General features: G+C 34.3%; 1 protein-coding gene across 3 annotated transcripts in view; it reads left to right on the forward strand.

Annotated features, from left to right (window-relative positions):
* Nucleotides 1-15,933, forward strand: part of LOC123566588 (uncharacterized) — a 68,053-nt gene extending 52,120 nt beyond the window's left edge. For 2 of the 3 annotated variants that reach the window (XM_045360839.2, XM_045360841.2), the window contains 3 exons: nt 143-286; nt 644-1,510; nt 5,935-15,933. In XM_045360839.2, coding sequence (XP_045216774.2) covers nt 143-286; nt 644-1,510; nt 5,935-6,027 — 1,104 coding nt within the window. In that variant the 3' untranslated portion in view covers nt 6,028-15,933. The remainder of the gene's footprint in view (nt 1-142; nt 287-643; nt 1,511-5,934) is intronic. The other variant, XM_045360842.2, reaches the window with a different exon arrangement.
* Nucleotides 15,934-18,391: the final 2,458 nt, after the last annotated feature.

Here is an 18,391-nt window from a genome sequence, read left to right on the forward strand (position 1 = left end):
TGCAGATAAAGGTTCTGTTATTGCAGATAAAGTACTGTTATTGCAGATAAAGTACTGTTATTGCAGATAAAGGTACTGTTATAATAAGGTTTTCATATAAAGTTGGAAAAACTAATGTTGGATATTTATTGGTGTATTTCAGTTTTTCCAGCAAGAGTTAGATAGGTTGCGTAAGGTCAAAAGAGAGAAGAAGCAGTCAGAAAAAGAAATGTATTCCAAAATGTTCTGGGGATCAAAACCACCAGAAATGGACAAACCAAAAGAGAAACCACCAGAAGCATCTTTGGTAAGTGTTGTTGTATTTGTACACTATCCGTGTTCATTGGTTCGTTCTGAACCCCCGTTCACTGGTTACTGGCTGTGGCTGTTGTCTACATACTATTTCTTGTCTTTTATCTCTTTCTTACTGTGTTTCTCTTTCTATCTCCTTTTCTCTCTTACTACCTGAAAAATGTGCCCGGTGAAACATACTTTTATATGCCCCCATCCCCCTCACCATTTAAATGAAGGGGGAGGGGATGTAGGATGAGGCATGTAGTGTTATATTAGCTTCTTTGTTTTGCATTTCTGTTATTTTTCTACTTCCATACCTGTGTTCTCATTTCTTTGCCTTCATCTGTGTTCTTTCTTTCTACATCTGTAGTGTAATGAGTCACAGCCTTCTTGCTCCTATAATGATACCAAGCTGGCTGCAAGTTCCCAGCTGTCTACAGGTTCTCAGCTGTCCGATGAACTTGAGTGTTCCGCCTCAAAAGCCGCATTGCCAGAGGATTTGGACCCTGAATTAAGCAAAATCTACCAAAATGTATTGGCCCAAATGTTGTATTCAGCTGGCCAGGTAATTTCTGAGCAATATGTAGCAAGTATGGAAAAGAAAGGTGCAGCGTTAGATCCAGACACCTTGCAGGACATGTCTAAGAAAATAGAATCCCTGATACCAGGAGATGTCCGAAAGAAGCTGGAAATTATGGCTCATAATGCTGCAGATCATGTCTCTGAACTCCCAAATACAGAACAGAATTTGGAAGATAAGAATGAAAATGATGTCAAGGACTTAGATCCTACAACAAGGAAGAAGTTGTCTAATGAAGTAGATGCCCTGATACCACAGATGTTCCATGATCTGTTGAAAAGAACGGCAGTTGAAGCTGCAGACAAAGCCGTGGCTGATACCAAAGCTAGAGGACAGCTTGAAACCATTTTAGAAGATATTGATGAGATGAAAGAGATGGCTGGTGTGTCGATACAATCAGAGAAGGCACTACATACCAACATGATCTATGATTTAGGCACTGATGTGGACACAGGCCTTAGAGAAGTCTCAAGTATACCACCCTTGTATACCTTTGACATCAACAAGACATTGATGTCAGGGCAGATGATGCCAGAGCAGATGAGGTCAGATCAGAAGGAAATACTAGAACAACCTGGAATCAAGGTTGATACTGACATCAAGATTGAACCAGAAATCAAGGTTGTACAAGAAAAGAAGGTTGAACCAGAAAAGAAGGTACATGTGTGTACTTTACAGATCTTTTTTTTTTGCAATATTTTGTAACTTTATTATTTTTTAGCTTGACTATTCGAAGAATAGGGGAGCTTTCCTACTCGCCCCGGCGTGAGCATGAGCGTCACACAAATGTTAAAGTTTGCGTACCCCCCCCCAAATATTTTCAAAGTCCATTGAGATATTGCTTTCATATTTTGCATACTTGTTTACCATCTTGACCCCAGTCTGTAAAAAGGAGGAGGCAACTCTATTAAGCATTTTGACTGAATTATGGCCCCTTTTCAACTTAGAATGAATGTTAAAGTTTGCGTACCACCCCAAATATTTTCAAAGTCCATTGAGATATTGCTTTCATATTTTGCATACTTGTTTACCATCATGACCCCAGTCTGTAAAAAGGAGGAGGCAACTCTATCAAGCATTTTGACTGAATTATGGCCCCTTTTCGACTTAGAATATGCTTATTGTAATGTTAAAGTTTTACTCTTAGCTTATATTATACTATCAAGCACTGAGAATAGTCAAGCGCGCTGTCCACTGACAGCTCTTGTTTAAGTTCTACACACCTAAGAAACAACTTATCCAAACTATTGTTTATTTTCTGACCCTACCTATTTAGCTCATCTGATTTTTTGAAAAAAAAATGATGAGTTATTGTCATCACTTGAGCGATTGTCGGCGTCGGCGTCTGCGTTGCCTGGTTAAGTTTTATGTTTAGGTCAGCTTTTCTCCTAAACTATCAAAGCTATTGCTTTGAAGCTTGGAATACTTGTTCACCATCATAAGTTGACCCTTTATAGCAAGAAACATAACTCCATCTTGCTTTTTGCAAGATTTATGGCCCCTTTTGGACTTAGAAAATATCAGATTTCTTGGTTAAGTTTTATGTTTAGGTCAACTTTTTCTCTTAAACTATCAAAGCTATTGCTTTGAAACTTGCAACACTTGTTCACCATCATAAGCTGACCCTGTACAGCAACTCCATCCTGCTTTTTGCAATAATTATTGCCCCTTTTGGACTTAGAAAATCATTTTCTTGGTTGAGTATTATGTTTAAGTCAACTTTTCTCATAAACTATCAAAGCTATTGCTTTGAAACTTGCAACACTTGTTCACCATCATAAGCTGACCCTGTACAGCAACTCCATCCTGCTTTTTGCAATAATTATTGCCCCTTTTGGACTTAGAAAATCATTTTCTTGGTTGAGTATTATGTTTAAGTCAACTTTTCTCATAAACTATCAAAGCTATTGCTTTAAAACTTGCAACAGTTTTTCACCATCATAAGTGGACACTGTACATCAAGAAACATAACTCTATCCTGCTTTTTGCAAGAATGATGGCCCTTTTTAGACTTAGAAAATTATGGGTAGGACAATATTTCTATTACACAAAAAAAATCAGATGAGCGTCAGCACCCGCAAGGCGGTGCTCTTGTTACATGCCCATCTCTGAAATAACGGGATGTATTATGTGAACACCCGTGGCGGGCGGGCGGCGTCCAAAAGCATGTCATCTCTCTTAAGTTGAACAGTTTCCATACGATCTTCACCAAACTTGCTGACAATGTTTATGGGCATAATATCTCGGCCAGTTTTGATAACCACCCAAATCGCCCCATGCACTCTTGGATTATGTCCCTTGAATTACTCTAAAAACTGCCAATGTAGCCTTGTCTGCCCTCTAAATCGAACAGTTTTCATCCTATCTTCACCAAACTTGTTGACAATGTTTTTGGGCATAATATCTCGGCCAAGTTCTATAACCACCCAAACCACCCCAGGCACTCTTGGATTATGGCCCTTGAATTTTTGTAACTGAATATTTAAACGGGCGTATTTTTAGACAGTCTGGCACTCTTGTTTGAAACTGCAGATGCATGCCAGTAAATGTATTGCATTTTAAAAACGATGGAATTTAATCATGAGAAAAACATTATGTAGTTGTGACTTTTTGAAGAAAAAAAATGAAATGTGCAGATATCAAGAAAAAGTTGTTTTACATAGTGACAGAAATGTAGTGTTTAACATGTTTCTTTTTAATTTTCTTTTTAACAATTTGTTCTGAAAGTAATTGTACCCCCCGACAACAAAGTTGTAAGGGGGGGTATACTGGTTTCAGGTTGTCTGTCTGTCTGTCCGTAGACGCAATCTTGTGCGCACCATCTCTCCTTATCCCCTTGACAGAATTTAATGAAACTTCACACAAGTGATCAGTACCAACAGTAGTTGTGCATGGGGCATGTTAGGTTCTTCTAGAAAAAAAAATTGCAGAGTTATGGGACTTTGTTTTTTTGTTACTATACTATATACATAGACACAGTCTTGTGCGCACCATCTCTCCTCATCCCCTTGACACAATTTAATGAAACTTCACACAAGTGATCAGTACCAACAGAAGTTGTGCATATGGCATGTTAGGTTCTTTTAGAAAAAAAATTTGCAGAGTTATGGGACTTTGTTTTTTTTGTTACTATACTATATACATAGACACAATCTTGTGCGCACCATCTCTCCTCATCCCCTTGACACAATTTAATGAAACTTCACACAAGTGATCAGTAACAACAGTATTTGTGCATGGGGCATGTTAGGTTCTTTCAGCAACAAAAATTGCAGAGTTATGGGACTTTGTTTCTTGTTAACATACTATGTACATACAGTCTGCATATGCAATCTTGTGCGTGCCTAATCTACCAAACCCTTGCACACAATTTAATGAAACTTCACACAAGTGATCAGTACCAACCCTAGTTGTGCATGATGCATGTTACATTCTTTTAGATAAATATTTTGCATAGTTATGGGACTTTGTTTTTTGTTACTATACTGTATACATACAGTCTATATACATACAGTCCACATAATTATGCAATCTTGTGTGCGTCAAATTGCAATGTACTGTGTCAGTGCATGCGGTGGGTACATTCATCACCTTTAGTGATAGCTCTAGTTTTAAATGGTATAATTATGCAAAATATTCAGCATTGTTTTATAAAATTTGTTTAGTGTTCATCAGGAAATCATCTATCAGTTCTTTGCTTTTTTCTACTTTTCTACTAACAGAAGAATAGACTGATTTTTGTTATTAACATGTTGTTTATGTTAAACTTTACAGAGTTTCGTTTGAATTTTACACCAGATTCACTTGTTTTCAACACACTGTTCTGTAGAATGACTTATAATCTTCTGCAGAAGCTGCGAGGGACATAGTTTTTTTTTAGTTTAGGGACATAGCTTTCATGTTGTATGAGTGTCTCTGGTAAAAGTTGAGAGGAACATTGTTGTTTTGTTTGAGTGTCCCCAGCAGAAGTTGAGAGGGGCATAAATTTAGTGTTTGTTTTTCTGAGTGGTTGTTTCCATATTGTGCCATATATTTGTAACATTTGGTCAGAGTAAGAGCTCCAGTTTACATTTTACAACACCTGTTCTTGCAGTAAATGCAGTATTATATTTGCATGGAGATAAAGGGTATTGTTTATATGTTGTAATTGGAGTGTGGCCAGCTGAAGTCTTCTATTCCATTGCTTTTAGGAGTATTGTTCAGGGTGTAGAGGTCTAGACAAATACCCTATTACCGACATTCAAATCAATGCATTATTAATCCTATATGCACATTGTTTTACAGACAAATGTCTATTGGCACTATTTCTCTGGATGTGTAATTTGTTTGCTGCCACACTGGAAAACTGATTTTTCTAAGAAAGAGAATGATTCATGTATTTGATTTTAAACATTTACAGATGATCATGTAATAAAAGTTTGGTTTGTCATATATTTCTATCAGTATGACAGACCTTCAGTCTATTATAGCTCGTTGAAATCGTTGGATCATGAGCCCTGATTGGCTCGAATGTCTCTCTGGTCACATCGGTATTTCTTCACGGTATAATTTTCACTCAGGTAGTACTCCACTAAATTAAATTAACTTGAGGAGGTATTGTTCACGAGACGCTTTGTGATACTTATGAAGCTGCAGAGCGTCTCATTCAATAAATGTCGCCATTCAGTGTAAGGGTCGTCTTTCTTTCTTTGGAGTAGTAGTTCTGCATTGAACGAATATACTCCAGTGTATCTAGCAAATTCTAGTCTTAATCTCTCCCTCACTTCTTCATGTAGCTCCATTGTATAAACACAATATTTGCTTACATTACATTTCATATTATGAAAGTATTTGTTCAATTGTCATGAACCTTTAGCCTGCTAAATTTCTAAAATTAATTGGTCCATCATTCAATTTGGGTAATACCATTTATTATTGAAGGGGTGTTCACTGAAAATTTACTGACTGAATGGCGAACAGTGCAGACCATGATCAGCGTGCGTGCAGGCTGATCTTGGTCTGCACTGGTGGCAAAGGCAGAATCACTTGCCGCCAGCACGCTAAGGGTTAATTAATGAATGTTTTTATTTCTGTATTTTCAGAGCTCCTGGTTCTGGAGGACAGGTGCTACAGTTGTGGGTGCTGGTCTGGTCGGCTTGGCCGGGATCGGCGTCTACAAATACCTCAACCACTAGAAAAATATGTGCAGACGCACTAGGGTTTAATTTTCACAAAATTTCTATTATCTATCAGATACCAAGACCAAGAAAAACTTTATATTTTGGAACTGAAAAAAAATAATTTTTTAACATCAGGTAGACAGCCATTGCAAGTGTTTAAAATTTCAAATACTTTTAATTTTATAAAAAAAATTCAAGCAATTTTGATAACATTATCAAGTGAGTAAAAAAAAAATTCTCAAACAATGTAAATGCAGTTGGTTATTTCAATTTGAACTGATCTTTTTATTTGTTTTTAAATTATTGATATGTTTTGGACCTATTATATGAAACTAACATACTGGAAATTGGAAACATTTAAGATGGTAAAGGCATTTTTTCAATAGTTTAACTTTTACAATGTAAGTCAGGAAAATATTTTTGTCAATAATTTAAAGTGTACATGTAGCCATTTTATTTAGATTTAATATCAATTTTAAGTAAATTGGTAGCTTGAGAAGATCTTGTATAAAAGTTATCAGTGTACAGGTAACCATTTTATTTCGGTTTTATTTGTACTTTTATTGGTCAGCTTTTTGTATTTCAGCAGATTAAGAAGATATATAAAAATGTTATCAGTGTATAGGTAGCCATTTTATTTGTACTTTTACTGGTCAGCTTTTTGTATGTTAGTAGATTGAAAAGATCATATAAATGTTATCAGTGTACATGTAGCCATTTTATTTCAGTTTTATTTGACTTTTATTGGTCAGCTTTTTGTATTTCAGTAGATTGAGAAGATCTTATATATATTATCAGTGTACAGGTAGCCATTTTATTTCGGTTTTTATTTGTACTTTTATTGGTCAGCTTTTTGTATTTCAGTAGATTGAAAAGATCATATGTAAATGTTATCAGTGTACATGTAGCCATTTTATTTCGGTTTTATTTGACTTTTATTGGTCAGCTTTTTGTATTTCAGTAGATTGAGAAGATCATGCTTAAATGTTATCGGTGTACAGGTAGCCATTTTATTTAGGTTTAAGAATTGTCCTAGACATTATCTCAGTCAGAAAAAGAAAATTGGTGTAATAGAGGTGTTGCAGTCTATTTTTATGTATTGATGAAAGTTCATTCATAGAGTACAGTCAGGCACCTTCTTTATTTAGAATTTAATTCCCAACTTTGTCAAATTTACAAGATCTATTTTCAGTTTAGGAATGACAAGTGTACAGGCAGTTCTCTTATTTATTTTTTAAACATTTTCTTCTTTTGGTTATTTTAATGAGAGCTCTCAACCTCTGGTTGATGATGCAACCATTACTATGAAAAGTACTTGAAGCTGCTTGTTCATATTTTCGTTTTTGGCCCCGCTGTCCCTGGATTTTGACAGTGATGTTTACATTGCTGTTGATCCAGTAAAAATACCAAAAAAAGACAAAAAAATATTTTTAAAAAATGAAAAAAAAAAAAAAAAAAAAGACAGCTCAAAATTTGCTAGTGCTTTGAAATAGATTTTTATTGAGTCAAATCAAACAAAACGAGCAATAATGTTGGCTTTTCTTTAATTATTTAAGTATTCCATATTCGTTTGAATCCTTTCTAAATCTTAAAATTCAACATGACTGTCTGTACACTGTGTTGAAAAAAAACAAAAACATCCTTACTTATACAGATTTGTTCAGTAAAAGTTGTTTAGAAGATCAAGGTGTCTGCACTGTACTCTTTCAAAATTCATACAAAAGTTCTCTTATCAATTTTTTTTTTTAATGTTTTCGGTTTTTTTCTTCATTTTTTTTTTTGGTTATTTTTATGAAAGCTCTCAACCTCTGGTTGATGAGGCGATTATTACTATGAAAAATGCTTGAAGCTGCTTGTTCATATTTTCGTTTTTGGCCCCGCTGTCCCTGGATTTTGACAGTGATGTTTACGTTGCTGTTGAGCCAGTAAAAATACAAAAAAAAAATTAAAAAAATAGTTTTAAAAACTGAAAAAAAAAAAAAAAAGACAGCTCAAAATTTGCTAGTGCTTTGAAATAGATTTTTATTGAGTCAAATCAAACAAAACGAGCAATAATGTTGGCTTTTCTTTAATTATTTAAGTATTCCATATTCGTTTGAATCCTTTCTAAATCTTAAGATTCAACATGACTGTCTGTACACTGTGTTGAAAAAAAACAAAAACATCCTTACTTATACAGATTTGTTCAGTAAAAGTTGTTTAGAAGATCAAGGTGTCTGCACTGTACTCTTTCAAAATTCATACAAAAGTTCTCTTTATCAATTTTTTTTTTTAATATTTTCATTTTTTTTTTTTTGGTTATTTTTATGAAAGCTCTCAACCTCTGGTTGATGAGGCAATTATTACTATGAAAAATGCTTGAAGCTGCTTGTTTATATTTTCCTTTTTGGCCCCGCTGTCCCTGGATTTTGACGGTGATGTTTACGTTGCTGTTGAGCCAGTAAAAATACAAAAAAAAAATTAAAAAAATAGTTTTAAAAACTGAAGAAAAAAAAAAAAAAGACAGCTCAAAATTTGCTAGTGCTTTATAAAATTTCCAAATTTTACAAATATTAATCATATAGGCAATCCTGTAGACTTTGGAAATGTTAAATATCAGGCTGGCGGATTAATTGACTGACCTGTACACTGAAGAAGGAATCTTTTTATTGATTCAAATCAAACAAATAGAGGAATAACTTTACTTATACTTTTTTGAAATAGTCATCAAAATACAAATTATGTAAGCATTATATGTGAGGCTGGTGGATCGTAAACGGCTGTCCGGTACACTGTAGTATAGAATTATGTTGAATCAAATCAAACCAAAAGAGGGATAACTTTAAGTATGGAGACAATCTTTTACATTTTGGAAATTATTATCAAAATACATGTCATGTAAATGTTAAAATATCAGGCTGACCTGAACACTGAAGAATGAATCAAATGTGACAAAAAGATGATTAGAATAGCTTTAATCATAGAGGCAATCTTGTACACTTTGGAAATGTTAAATTTCAGGCTGGTAGATCATATTGACTGACCTGTTCACTGAAGAATGAATCAAATGTGACAAAATGAATAGCTTTAATCATAGAGGCAATCTTGTACACTTTGGAAATGTTAAATATCAGGCTGGTAGATCATATTGACTGACCTGTACACTGAAGAATGAATCAAATGTGACAAAATGAATAACTTTAATCATTGAGGCAATCTTGTACACTTTGGAAATGTTAAATATCAGGCTGGTAGATCATATTGACTGACCTGTACACTGAAGAATGAATCAAATGTGACAAAATGAATAACTTTAATCATTGAGGCAATCTTGTACACTTTGGAAATGTTAAATATCAGGCTGGTAGATCATATTGACTGACCTGTACACTGAAGAGTGAATCAAATGTGACAAAATGAATAACTTTAATCATTGAGGCAATCTTGTACACTTTGGAAATGTTAAATATCAGGCTGGTAGATCATATTGGCTGACCTGTACACTGAAGAATGAATCAAATGTGACAAAATGAATAACTTTAATCATTGAGGCAATCTTGTACACTTTGGAAATGTTAAATATCAGGCTGGTAGATCATATTGGCTGACCTGTACACTGAAGAATGAATCAAATGTGACAAAATGAATAACTTGAATCATTCAGGCAATCTTGTACACTTTGGAAATGTTAAATACCAGGCTGGTAGATCATATTGGCTGACCTGTACACTGAAGAATGAATCAAATGTGACAAAATGAATAACTTTAATCATTGAGGCAACCTTGTACACTTTGGAAATGTTAAATATCAGACTGGTACATCATATTGGCTGATCAGTACAAAAAGAGACTTTTATTGAATCAAGAGAACTTCAGCATTCCTATAGTTATTTAAACATTTATTTTACAAGTAATGTAAATCATAGATACTGCACATAAAAAATCTTGGATCTTTATAGAAAAATTAAATAAATACTCACTTTTTTTGGGGCATAAAATCATGAATGGCTGTCTTCAAATGAAAAGACACTTGCACATAACAGCACAAATCTTATTTTATTGAAAGATAGGAGTCTTGGTAATTTTTATAAACTGGCTGAAATGTAAAATATCGCTGAACTATTTTTATTTATGTTAAGCCTAGTGTGTTCTTGCATGTATTTGTACCGGACTACTTTATGAAATTGTTTTGTCATTTTTTGAGAAAATTCCATTGACATTATTGTTTATCTAATGGATATGAAAAATTGAAATGGAGAGAACAGATTATTGGATACATTGAACATTTTGAAGAAATACCAGCAGACGTTTTTGTTTTACACTTTTTGGAGAAATTTCTTTGTACATTTGTTTGAAATATTTATAGAGTTAATTACTGGGTAAATTGATTTTGGGTTTTTTTTATCATCCATTCTTCATTTTTGAAGGATTCAATTTAATCATGCCACACATTTTGCTGAAGTACTGTACTTTATAAATGATGTTTTTAAACAAATTTGGAACAAATTATTATACATGGAAATGCATTTTGTTTTATTTTAAGCTCACCTGAGCACCAAGTGCTCAAAGTGAGGTATTGTGATCACGCTGTGTCCGTCATCACAAAGTGCTCTAGGTGAGGTATTGTGATCACGCTGTGTCCGTCGTCCACAATGTTTAAATGACATCTCCTCCAAAACCACTATATGGATTTTGATGAAACTTGGCCTGGATGTTGCTTGGGTGGTCCTCTACCAAAGTTATTCAAACGGTTCAGCTTGGTTGCACATAGGGGCCACCAGAGCTAAAAATAGAAAAATCTCCAAACGAAATCTCCTCCTAAACCGAATGTCCAGTTTTGAAATAATTTCACATAAATGGTCCTTATGTCACCCACTACAAAGGTTGTTCAAATCATACCGATTCGTCAAAAAACATGGCAGCCAGGGGGCGTGGTCACTTTTCCCTATATGTATCTAGTGGAAATTTTAAAAATCTTCTTGTGTGAAACTGCTTGCCCGATTTTAAAATAATTTTACACAAATTGTCCTGATGTGACCCTCTACCAAGATTGTTCTAATTATTTTGATTCATCAAAAAACATGGCCACCAGAGGGCGTGTTCACTTTTCCCTATATGTATATAGTGGAAACTTTAAAAATCTTCCTGTGTGAAACTGCTGGCCCGATTTTAGAATAATTTCACACAAATGGTCCTAATGTGTGACCCTCTACCAAGATTGTTCAAATTATGCCGATTCGTCACAAAACATGGCTGCCAGAGGGAGTGGTCACTTTTCCCCATATGTATATAGTAGAAACTTTAAAGATCTTCTTGTGTGGAACTGCTAGTCCGATTTTAAAATAATATTGCAAAAATTGTTCTTGTGTGACCTTCTACAAATAGTATTAAAATTTTTCTGATTCATCAAAAAACATGGCTGCCAGGGGGCATGGTCACTTTTCATCAACAATTTTTTAAACAGTATGTCCTCATAAAAACCACTGAATGGACTTGGATGAAACTTTACACAAATTATCTCTGGATAGCCCTCTTTCTGCTTAAAAATAGGTTTTTAGCTATCAGACTTTAAAAATCTTTTTCTCTGGAGCTTTGATATTTGGCATGTGATATAAGGATTTGACTCTCTACCATACTTGTCCGAATTATTACCCCAAGGTAAAAAAAAAATAGCCATGCCCCTGTAATTGACAAGTACTTACTATAGGCTTTTATATAAGAAACGTTGAAAATCTTCTTCTCTGAATCAACAATAGCTAGAGTCTTGATATTTTGCCTGTGATATCAGATCTGTAATTTCTGTCGTAATTATTCAAATTATTGCCCTAGGTTCAAAAATGTGTGTGACATGTATATAATATAGGCTAACATAGAAGAAACCTAACTCTGTACTTTTACAGACACACTTGAAGCCTTGTACACAGGTGAGCGCTTTAGGCTCAATGACCCTCTTGTTTGTAAAATGTTATATTCTAGCCTTTGTATTGATAAAATGTTAATGGAGTTGCCTTTAAACCGGTAGATTATTATTTTTTTTCCGAACATCATTTTATAAGATTAAGCATTATTGGTATTTTAATAATAATGCAAGTCGTACTAATGACTTAGATTAGAGTTGCTGCAGACATTCTGTATCTGTGAAGCTGTTTGATAAAGTATGATGGTTCATGAATACATTCTTTTGTAATTTTGAAATAATTAGTGAAATTTTAGACTGTACCTTTTCAGGTATGAAATAGAGCACTCATTCAATAATGAACTTCAACTAGCAGTGAAATTTGAGATTTTACCCATACAGGATACAAGATAGGGGGTTCAATACGTCATTCATCAGTATACTTTGACTTTATACCTCTTGAGATATACAAGTGAAGTATAAAGCTCAAGTGAAAATAAATTATGAGTGAAACTTAAATTTTTACACATTGAAGAAAACACTTTGGCCATAATGAATTTTAAGTGAAAGTGGAGCTTGTATCCCTTGAGATAGGAAAACAATGTTCATTCCATAATGAACTGTAAATGAGAGTTGAGTTTGAATTATGAGTGAAAGTACGGTAAGTACCCTGGAGATATGAAGACACTGCTCTTAGGAGTAAAAGTTTAGTTGTACATCACCATATGTCATTTCAAGATACCACTAGTCCTGTAGAAAAACAGCAAAATGCATAAAACCTATCTCCTGGGCCAGATTGTTGTGGCTTTACTATATATGACTAGTTTTCAATGCTCGGTATAATTTCTCTTCCTGTGATGAGGAAAACACTGAATATAATAAAAATACTCTTCACAAGGTGATATAATTATGCCAATCTTTTTGTACGGAATACTTTGAAGATGTTTGTTGGATTTTTGCCAAACTTGTTAAGTGACATCATCTCCTAGCCTAATTGTATACATAGCATTTGATTTAAATTTTTGAAAAATTGTATCTGCAACAATTTGATAATAAAGGATTGCTAAGACCACATTCCTTGTAAAACGGGTTTCATGGAGTCATTAATTAGGTCATATTGTAACATGATGTTATTTATGTAATGAATTTTCCTGAAACATTGACATAGGCATATTTTGTTTGTGAGTTATATGAAAAGAAGGGATGAAAAAGTGAAAATAAAGAAATCCATTAAGTAAACAGAAATCCCCTAGAAACTAGTTAGCGACATGGTTATATATGCGAGGTCTGCAGGTGAGGGGAGAGGTGGTGAGGGGCATGTGTCATACAGTGTTGACATGACTATTGTGATCTCTCAAAGTATTTCTAGTCTGGATTTTCATACCAGTTATTTTTCCCGTATTACATTTTTCTATTCAAAGAAATGTTTTACTCAGATCATAATCAAAAGGAATGCATGTGATAGAAAGCATTCTGTGACTTAAAGAGTTATCAGTGCTGTAAATAATTGCACCTCATGTGTAATCTTTCATTACATCTTTGGTTAGAAAAGAACAGAACCCGAGACAGTGAATATTTTTTCGTACTGACCTGCAAAATTAATATTCACATCTGGTGCATGATGTCATTTTTGATGCGTGTTCATTTACAGCATTATTTTCAATTTTACTAATTAACATTATTTGTATGATGTGTGTCGATGCTTATGAAATAAAAGTTTGTTAGCTTTGTATATATAAAAGAAAAAGAATTTCCAGAATGATGTGCTTCTTAAGTTGTGCAGTATTTTTGCTGCAGACTTTGTGCTTATTTCTTGATAGTATTATGTGTAATAACCTATTAATGTACTGTCTCTGCGAGGACCAGCCTCAGTCTTCTTCCTTTTCCAAGTCTTTATTTTTATGAAAGGTTTTACGAGATACAAGACAGGCACATCTTGTAATTAATTTTTATTATATTTGTATTCAAAATTTACACAACAATAACATGGAAATGATGTATCTTTTATGTTACTTTGTATATTATGTAATAGTTACATGAAGTGCCATAAATGTCTTGGTGTTATTTTTTTTTATTTTTTAAAAACAACTGTATCCAAATGTATAACAAAATTATTAATCAGAATGATAGTTTTAATAACAAGGAGAACTTGGAAGTAGTATGATACATGTATTAGGCTCAGGCAGAGATGGTCACATGATTTTGTATATTTGTAACTTACTTGTATCAGTTTGCCCAAGGAGACAAGTGAGAAGCTCTATTTATGTTATATCAAATTTGCATAATTATGTCTGTGTATTATATCATGTTGTTAATTGTGGAGTGTTGCTTTTACTGTATATACAATTGTTATAGGTCACAGAGAGAGAGTGGAGATCAAATTTCAAATACTTTGATATATTTTCATTATGTTTTGACTACCCAGAATGACTAAGTCTTACTAATCACTGGAGGCAAAAAAAACAAGTTGGCAAGATGTAACAAGAGAAATACACTAAATTTGACAGTCTGTCTGTACTGTGATTTTTTAATTAATGGCCGGATTTTTTTAGGGTGTGTGGAGATTTGGGTGAAAAAATGTCTATTTTAGTAATGAATCTCACGATTGTGCCTTCAAGATCGAAAATATATGTGGCTATATTTGAGTCACATATGTATCATTGCATACATTGTTTGGTCCAGATGTTCTTTCCAGAACAATTTGACAGATTTTCAAACAACTAAAAATTAGGCATAGTCCCAATCATAATATAACACGATAAACATTATGAGCCACTGGGACTAAGGTCAGGATCAGAATTGGAGTTATGTTTCCTCCCTATATCTTCTAAACTATTAGAAGGATTTTCATTAGACCATTATCAACTCCATACCAAGACCACATGCAGAGCCCACGACTAAGGTCACTATATGGTGAAGCAAAAAGTCATTAACTGGAAGTAATTTCTGTCTGTGTGACCTTTTAACTACTTGCCAGATTAATTTTCAAATAGCATACTGTAAAATCATTTAATTTCTTGGGCATGAAATTTCGTGGTTTTGGTCAAAATGGCAATTTCTTGGGGATATGAATTTGTGGATTTCAGCTTTTGAACAGAAAATGAATGGGAATTTTACTTTTTCGTTGGGATTAAATTTCGTGGATTGACTCAACCACAAAATCCATGAAAATTAGTCCCCCACGAATATTAATGAATTCACAGTAGCTCAAATGTTCTCCATAATGAGATGACAACATAAGTCATGCTATTGCAAGGTAGTACATATCAGTTCATCTGTGTATCTAAATGAAGCAGTATAGGGATACAATTTGAAATGCATTTTTTCCCAAAAGCAGTATCTACTTCATTCCTGTTATATGTTGTCTATCCAGAACATGCTGAAAAAGAAAGGTTTTTACCCATTTGTCTTTCTGTCCAGTTTGATTATAAGCTTTTTTGTAGAGTATTTGCTTTGCTGTTACTGTCAATACCTTTCAGTCCTAATGAGCCATTTAATTACTGTTAATGTTATATTTGTACTCTTGAACTTTGTTTTCTTGAACGCAACGGGACTGTCAAAATTTGTTACAGTTATCGATAGTTCAATATACAATATATAGGGATTTTTTGTGGGGACCTGGAGACGAGTTCGAGCAAACGTTCAAAATATCTGAGTTCTGGTGAATTAAGTTTGACTGTATATTTTTTGCACAGTCCTTAAACGAAATCTTTCGATGATGTAATTCTGTATTATTTTACTTAAATATTTGCAACTGAAAATTGTTTTTGTTGCGATTATTTAATATTTTTGCCAATTTAAAGTTTATGAGTCACATGTAAATTGGTCATGAATATTAATTAGCAAGAAATAAACCAATGTGAATGTTACTCGGCCTATAGTAAGTGAATAAAGTGTGAGATAAGTTGACACACATCATGGAGAGTGCAGGTATCAGTATTAGAATATACCTTTATGTATGTGTATGTATTTAAATGGTGCTTTGTGGTTTGGTTTTGTAAAATTTTGCAGATACAAGTAAATGGAATAAAACTTATGAAATTTTCTATCTTTCTGCTCATTTCCACTGGTAAACAACAACACTGCCTACAAAAGCATATGCTTGTCTGTAAGCATGGGGGCCTCTGTGGCCGAGTGGTTAAGGTCACCAACTTCAAATTACTTGCCCCTCACTGATGTGGGTTCGAGCCTCACTCAGGGCATTGAATTCTTGATGTGAGGAAGCCATCCAGCTGGCTTACGAAAGGTCGGTGGTTCTACACAGGTGCCCGTTTGTGCTGAAATACCGCACAGAGGGGCACCTAGGGTCTTCCTCCACCACGAAGCTGGAAAGTCATCATATGACCAATAATTTTGTCCGTGTGACGTTAAACACCCCCTACTCCACATCCCCAAAACAATACATAGGGAAATACGCAAGTCTTGGCCATCTTATCTACTGATGATACGACATGTACAAAATTTCAAAGCTGTAGAGTTCAAGAAAAGTAAACCTAAACAAACATGAGGGCAAAGATGGCCCTAGGTCGCTCACCTGAGAAACACACTACACCAGTGCAAACATGTTTGACCTTGCGATTTCATGGAAACAAATATTCTGACAAATTTTCATTAAAATTGGAGCAAAAATCTTGGGTGTAAACAAGTATTTTCTTTGATTTGACCTAGTGACCTAGTTTTTGAACCCAGATGACCCATATTCGAACTTGACCTAGATTTCATCAAGGCTATCATTCTTACCAAATTTTATGAATATCGAGTGTAAAATGCAGCCTCTATTGCATACACATGGTTTTTCTTTAATTTGACCAGGTGACCTAGTTTTTGATACCAGATGACCCACATTCAAACTTGACCTAGATTTCATCCAGACAAACATTCTGATCAAGTTTCATGAAGATTCGGTGTAAAATGCAGTCCCTATTGCATACCAAAGCTTCTTTGATATGACCTAGTTTTTGACCCCAGATGACCCATATTCGAACTTGACCTAGATTTCATCAAGGCAATCATTCTGACCAAAATTCATGAAGATCAGTTTAAAAATACAGCTTCTATCGCATACACAAGGTTTTTCTTTGATTTGACCTAATGACCTAGTTTTTGACCCCAGATGACCCATTTTTGAACTTGGCCTAGATTTCATCAAGGTTATCATTCTGACCAAAATTCATGAAGATCAATTGAAAAATACAGCCTCTACCGCATACACAAGGTTTTTCTTTGATTTGACCTAGTGACCTAGTTTTTGACCCCAGATGACCCATTTCAAGGCAATCATTCTGACAAAATTTCATGAAGATCAGTTGAAAAATACAGCCTCTATCGCATACACAAGCTAAATGTTGACAGACAGACAGAGCATTGCTCAGGTGAGCAAAAAATTTAACCAAGAAATACCAATTGTCTGTGATAAACTGGTGACGGCGTAACATCACTTACCAGGAAAACAGAATAATGCCTGGTAGACGTTATCCGTGGACTGAAAAGATATTTACACTTCAACGTTTTAGCTGTATAAAATGACCAAAATACTATTTTGATAGTGATATTTTTATAATAGTGTAGGACAGTGATGTGCAGATAAACCATTCCATGGATAAAACATGAACTAATGGTAAATCCCGTTTATTAATAAATGAGAACAACCTATTACTGCCCCTAAAATCTGTCAAACTTGGTGAAAATGCCTCAAGCTGAAGGGAGTGAAATTGCCTCTTTAAATACAAAACTAAAGACTTGTCTTTTCACCTATTTTTGCCAAAATTGAACATTCTAATTTTATCACAAATAATCAATGATCAGGCATTTTCTTGTACTGATTAATCAATGTGGAAATTTTGACTGATTTTCATAACTACAGTCTCAGAAAATCAACAGTCTGTCAAGTTCAAGACTGACCAGTTGTAATGTTGTCATCACTCCGACTGTGGCATACACAAAAATGATTCTGGTCTCACAAGACTGGTGGTCTTTCAATACAGGTTCAATCTAAATGAAGGGACCTAAAATCAATGGTCTTATAACACAGGTTTTTGCTTAATACAGGTGGTCCCTTAAGCAGGTTTGACTGTAGCTTAAAACAACTCTGTTGTACTTGAATGATGAATTCCAATATATTAGTTTATTTATATCCATTTTTCATGTTTTCATAAACGGATATAAATCAAACCTGAATTTCTTGATAGCGCTTTGTTCCTTAAAATCAATGGTGGCATTTCCAGCTTTTGGTGATGGAGTTAAATCCAAGGGCCCATCTGGGTCCAGTTTCAGGAATAGGCCTGAAACTCGGCAGAACCACTGATCTTTCCTAAGCCAGCTTGATGGCTTTCTCACATGAAGTTTTCTACACTCCAAACAAAGTTTCAAACACACAGCAGGGCAAGTAACTCCAAATTGGTTTGGTGACCTTAACCACTCGGCTGCAGGGACCACTAGTTGACTTGTTACAAGTTCAAATTTCAATATTTAATGACACCTGCCTAATATAGCTATTTAATATAC

The sequence above is a fragment of the Mercenaria mercenaria genome, chromosome 8 (genome assembly GCF_021730395.1).
Source record: "Mercenaria mercenaria strain notata chromosome 8, MADL_Memer_1, whole genome shotgun sequence".
Taxonomy (NCBI): domain Eukaryota; kingdom Metazoa; phylum Mollusca; class Bivalvia; order Venerida; family Veneridae; genus Mercenaria; species Mercenaria mercenaria.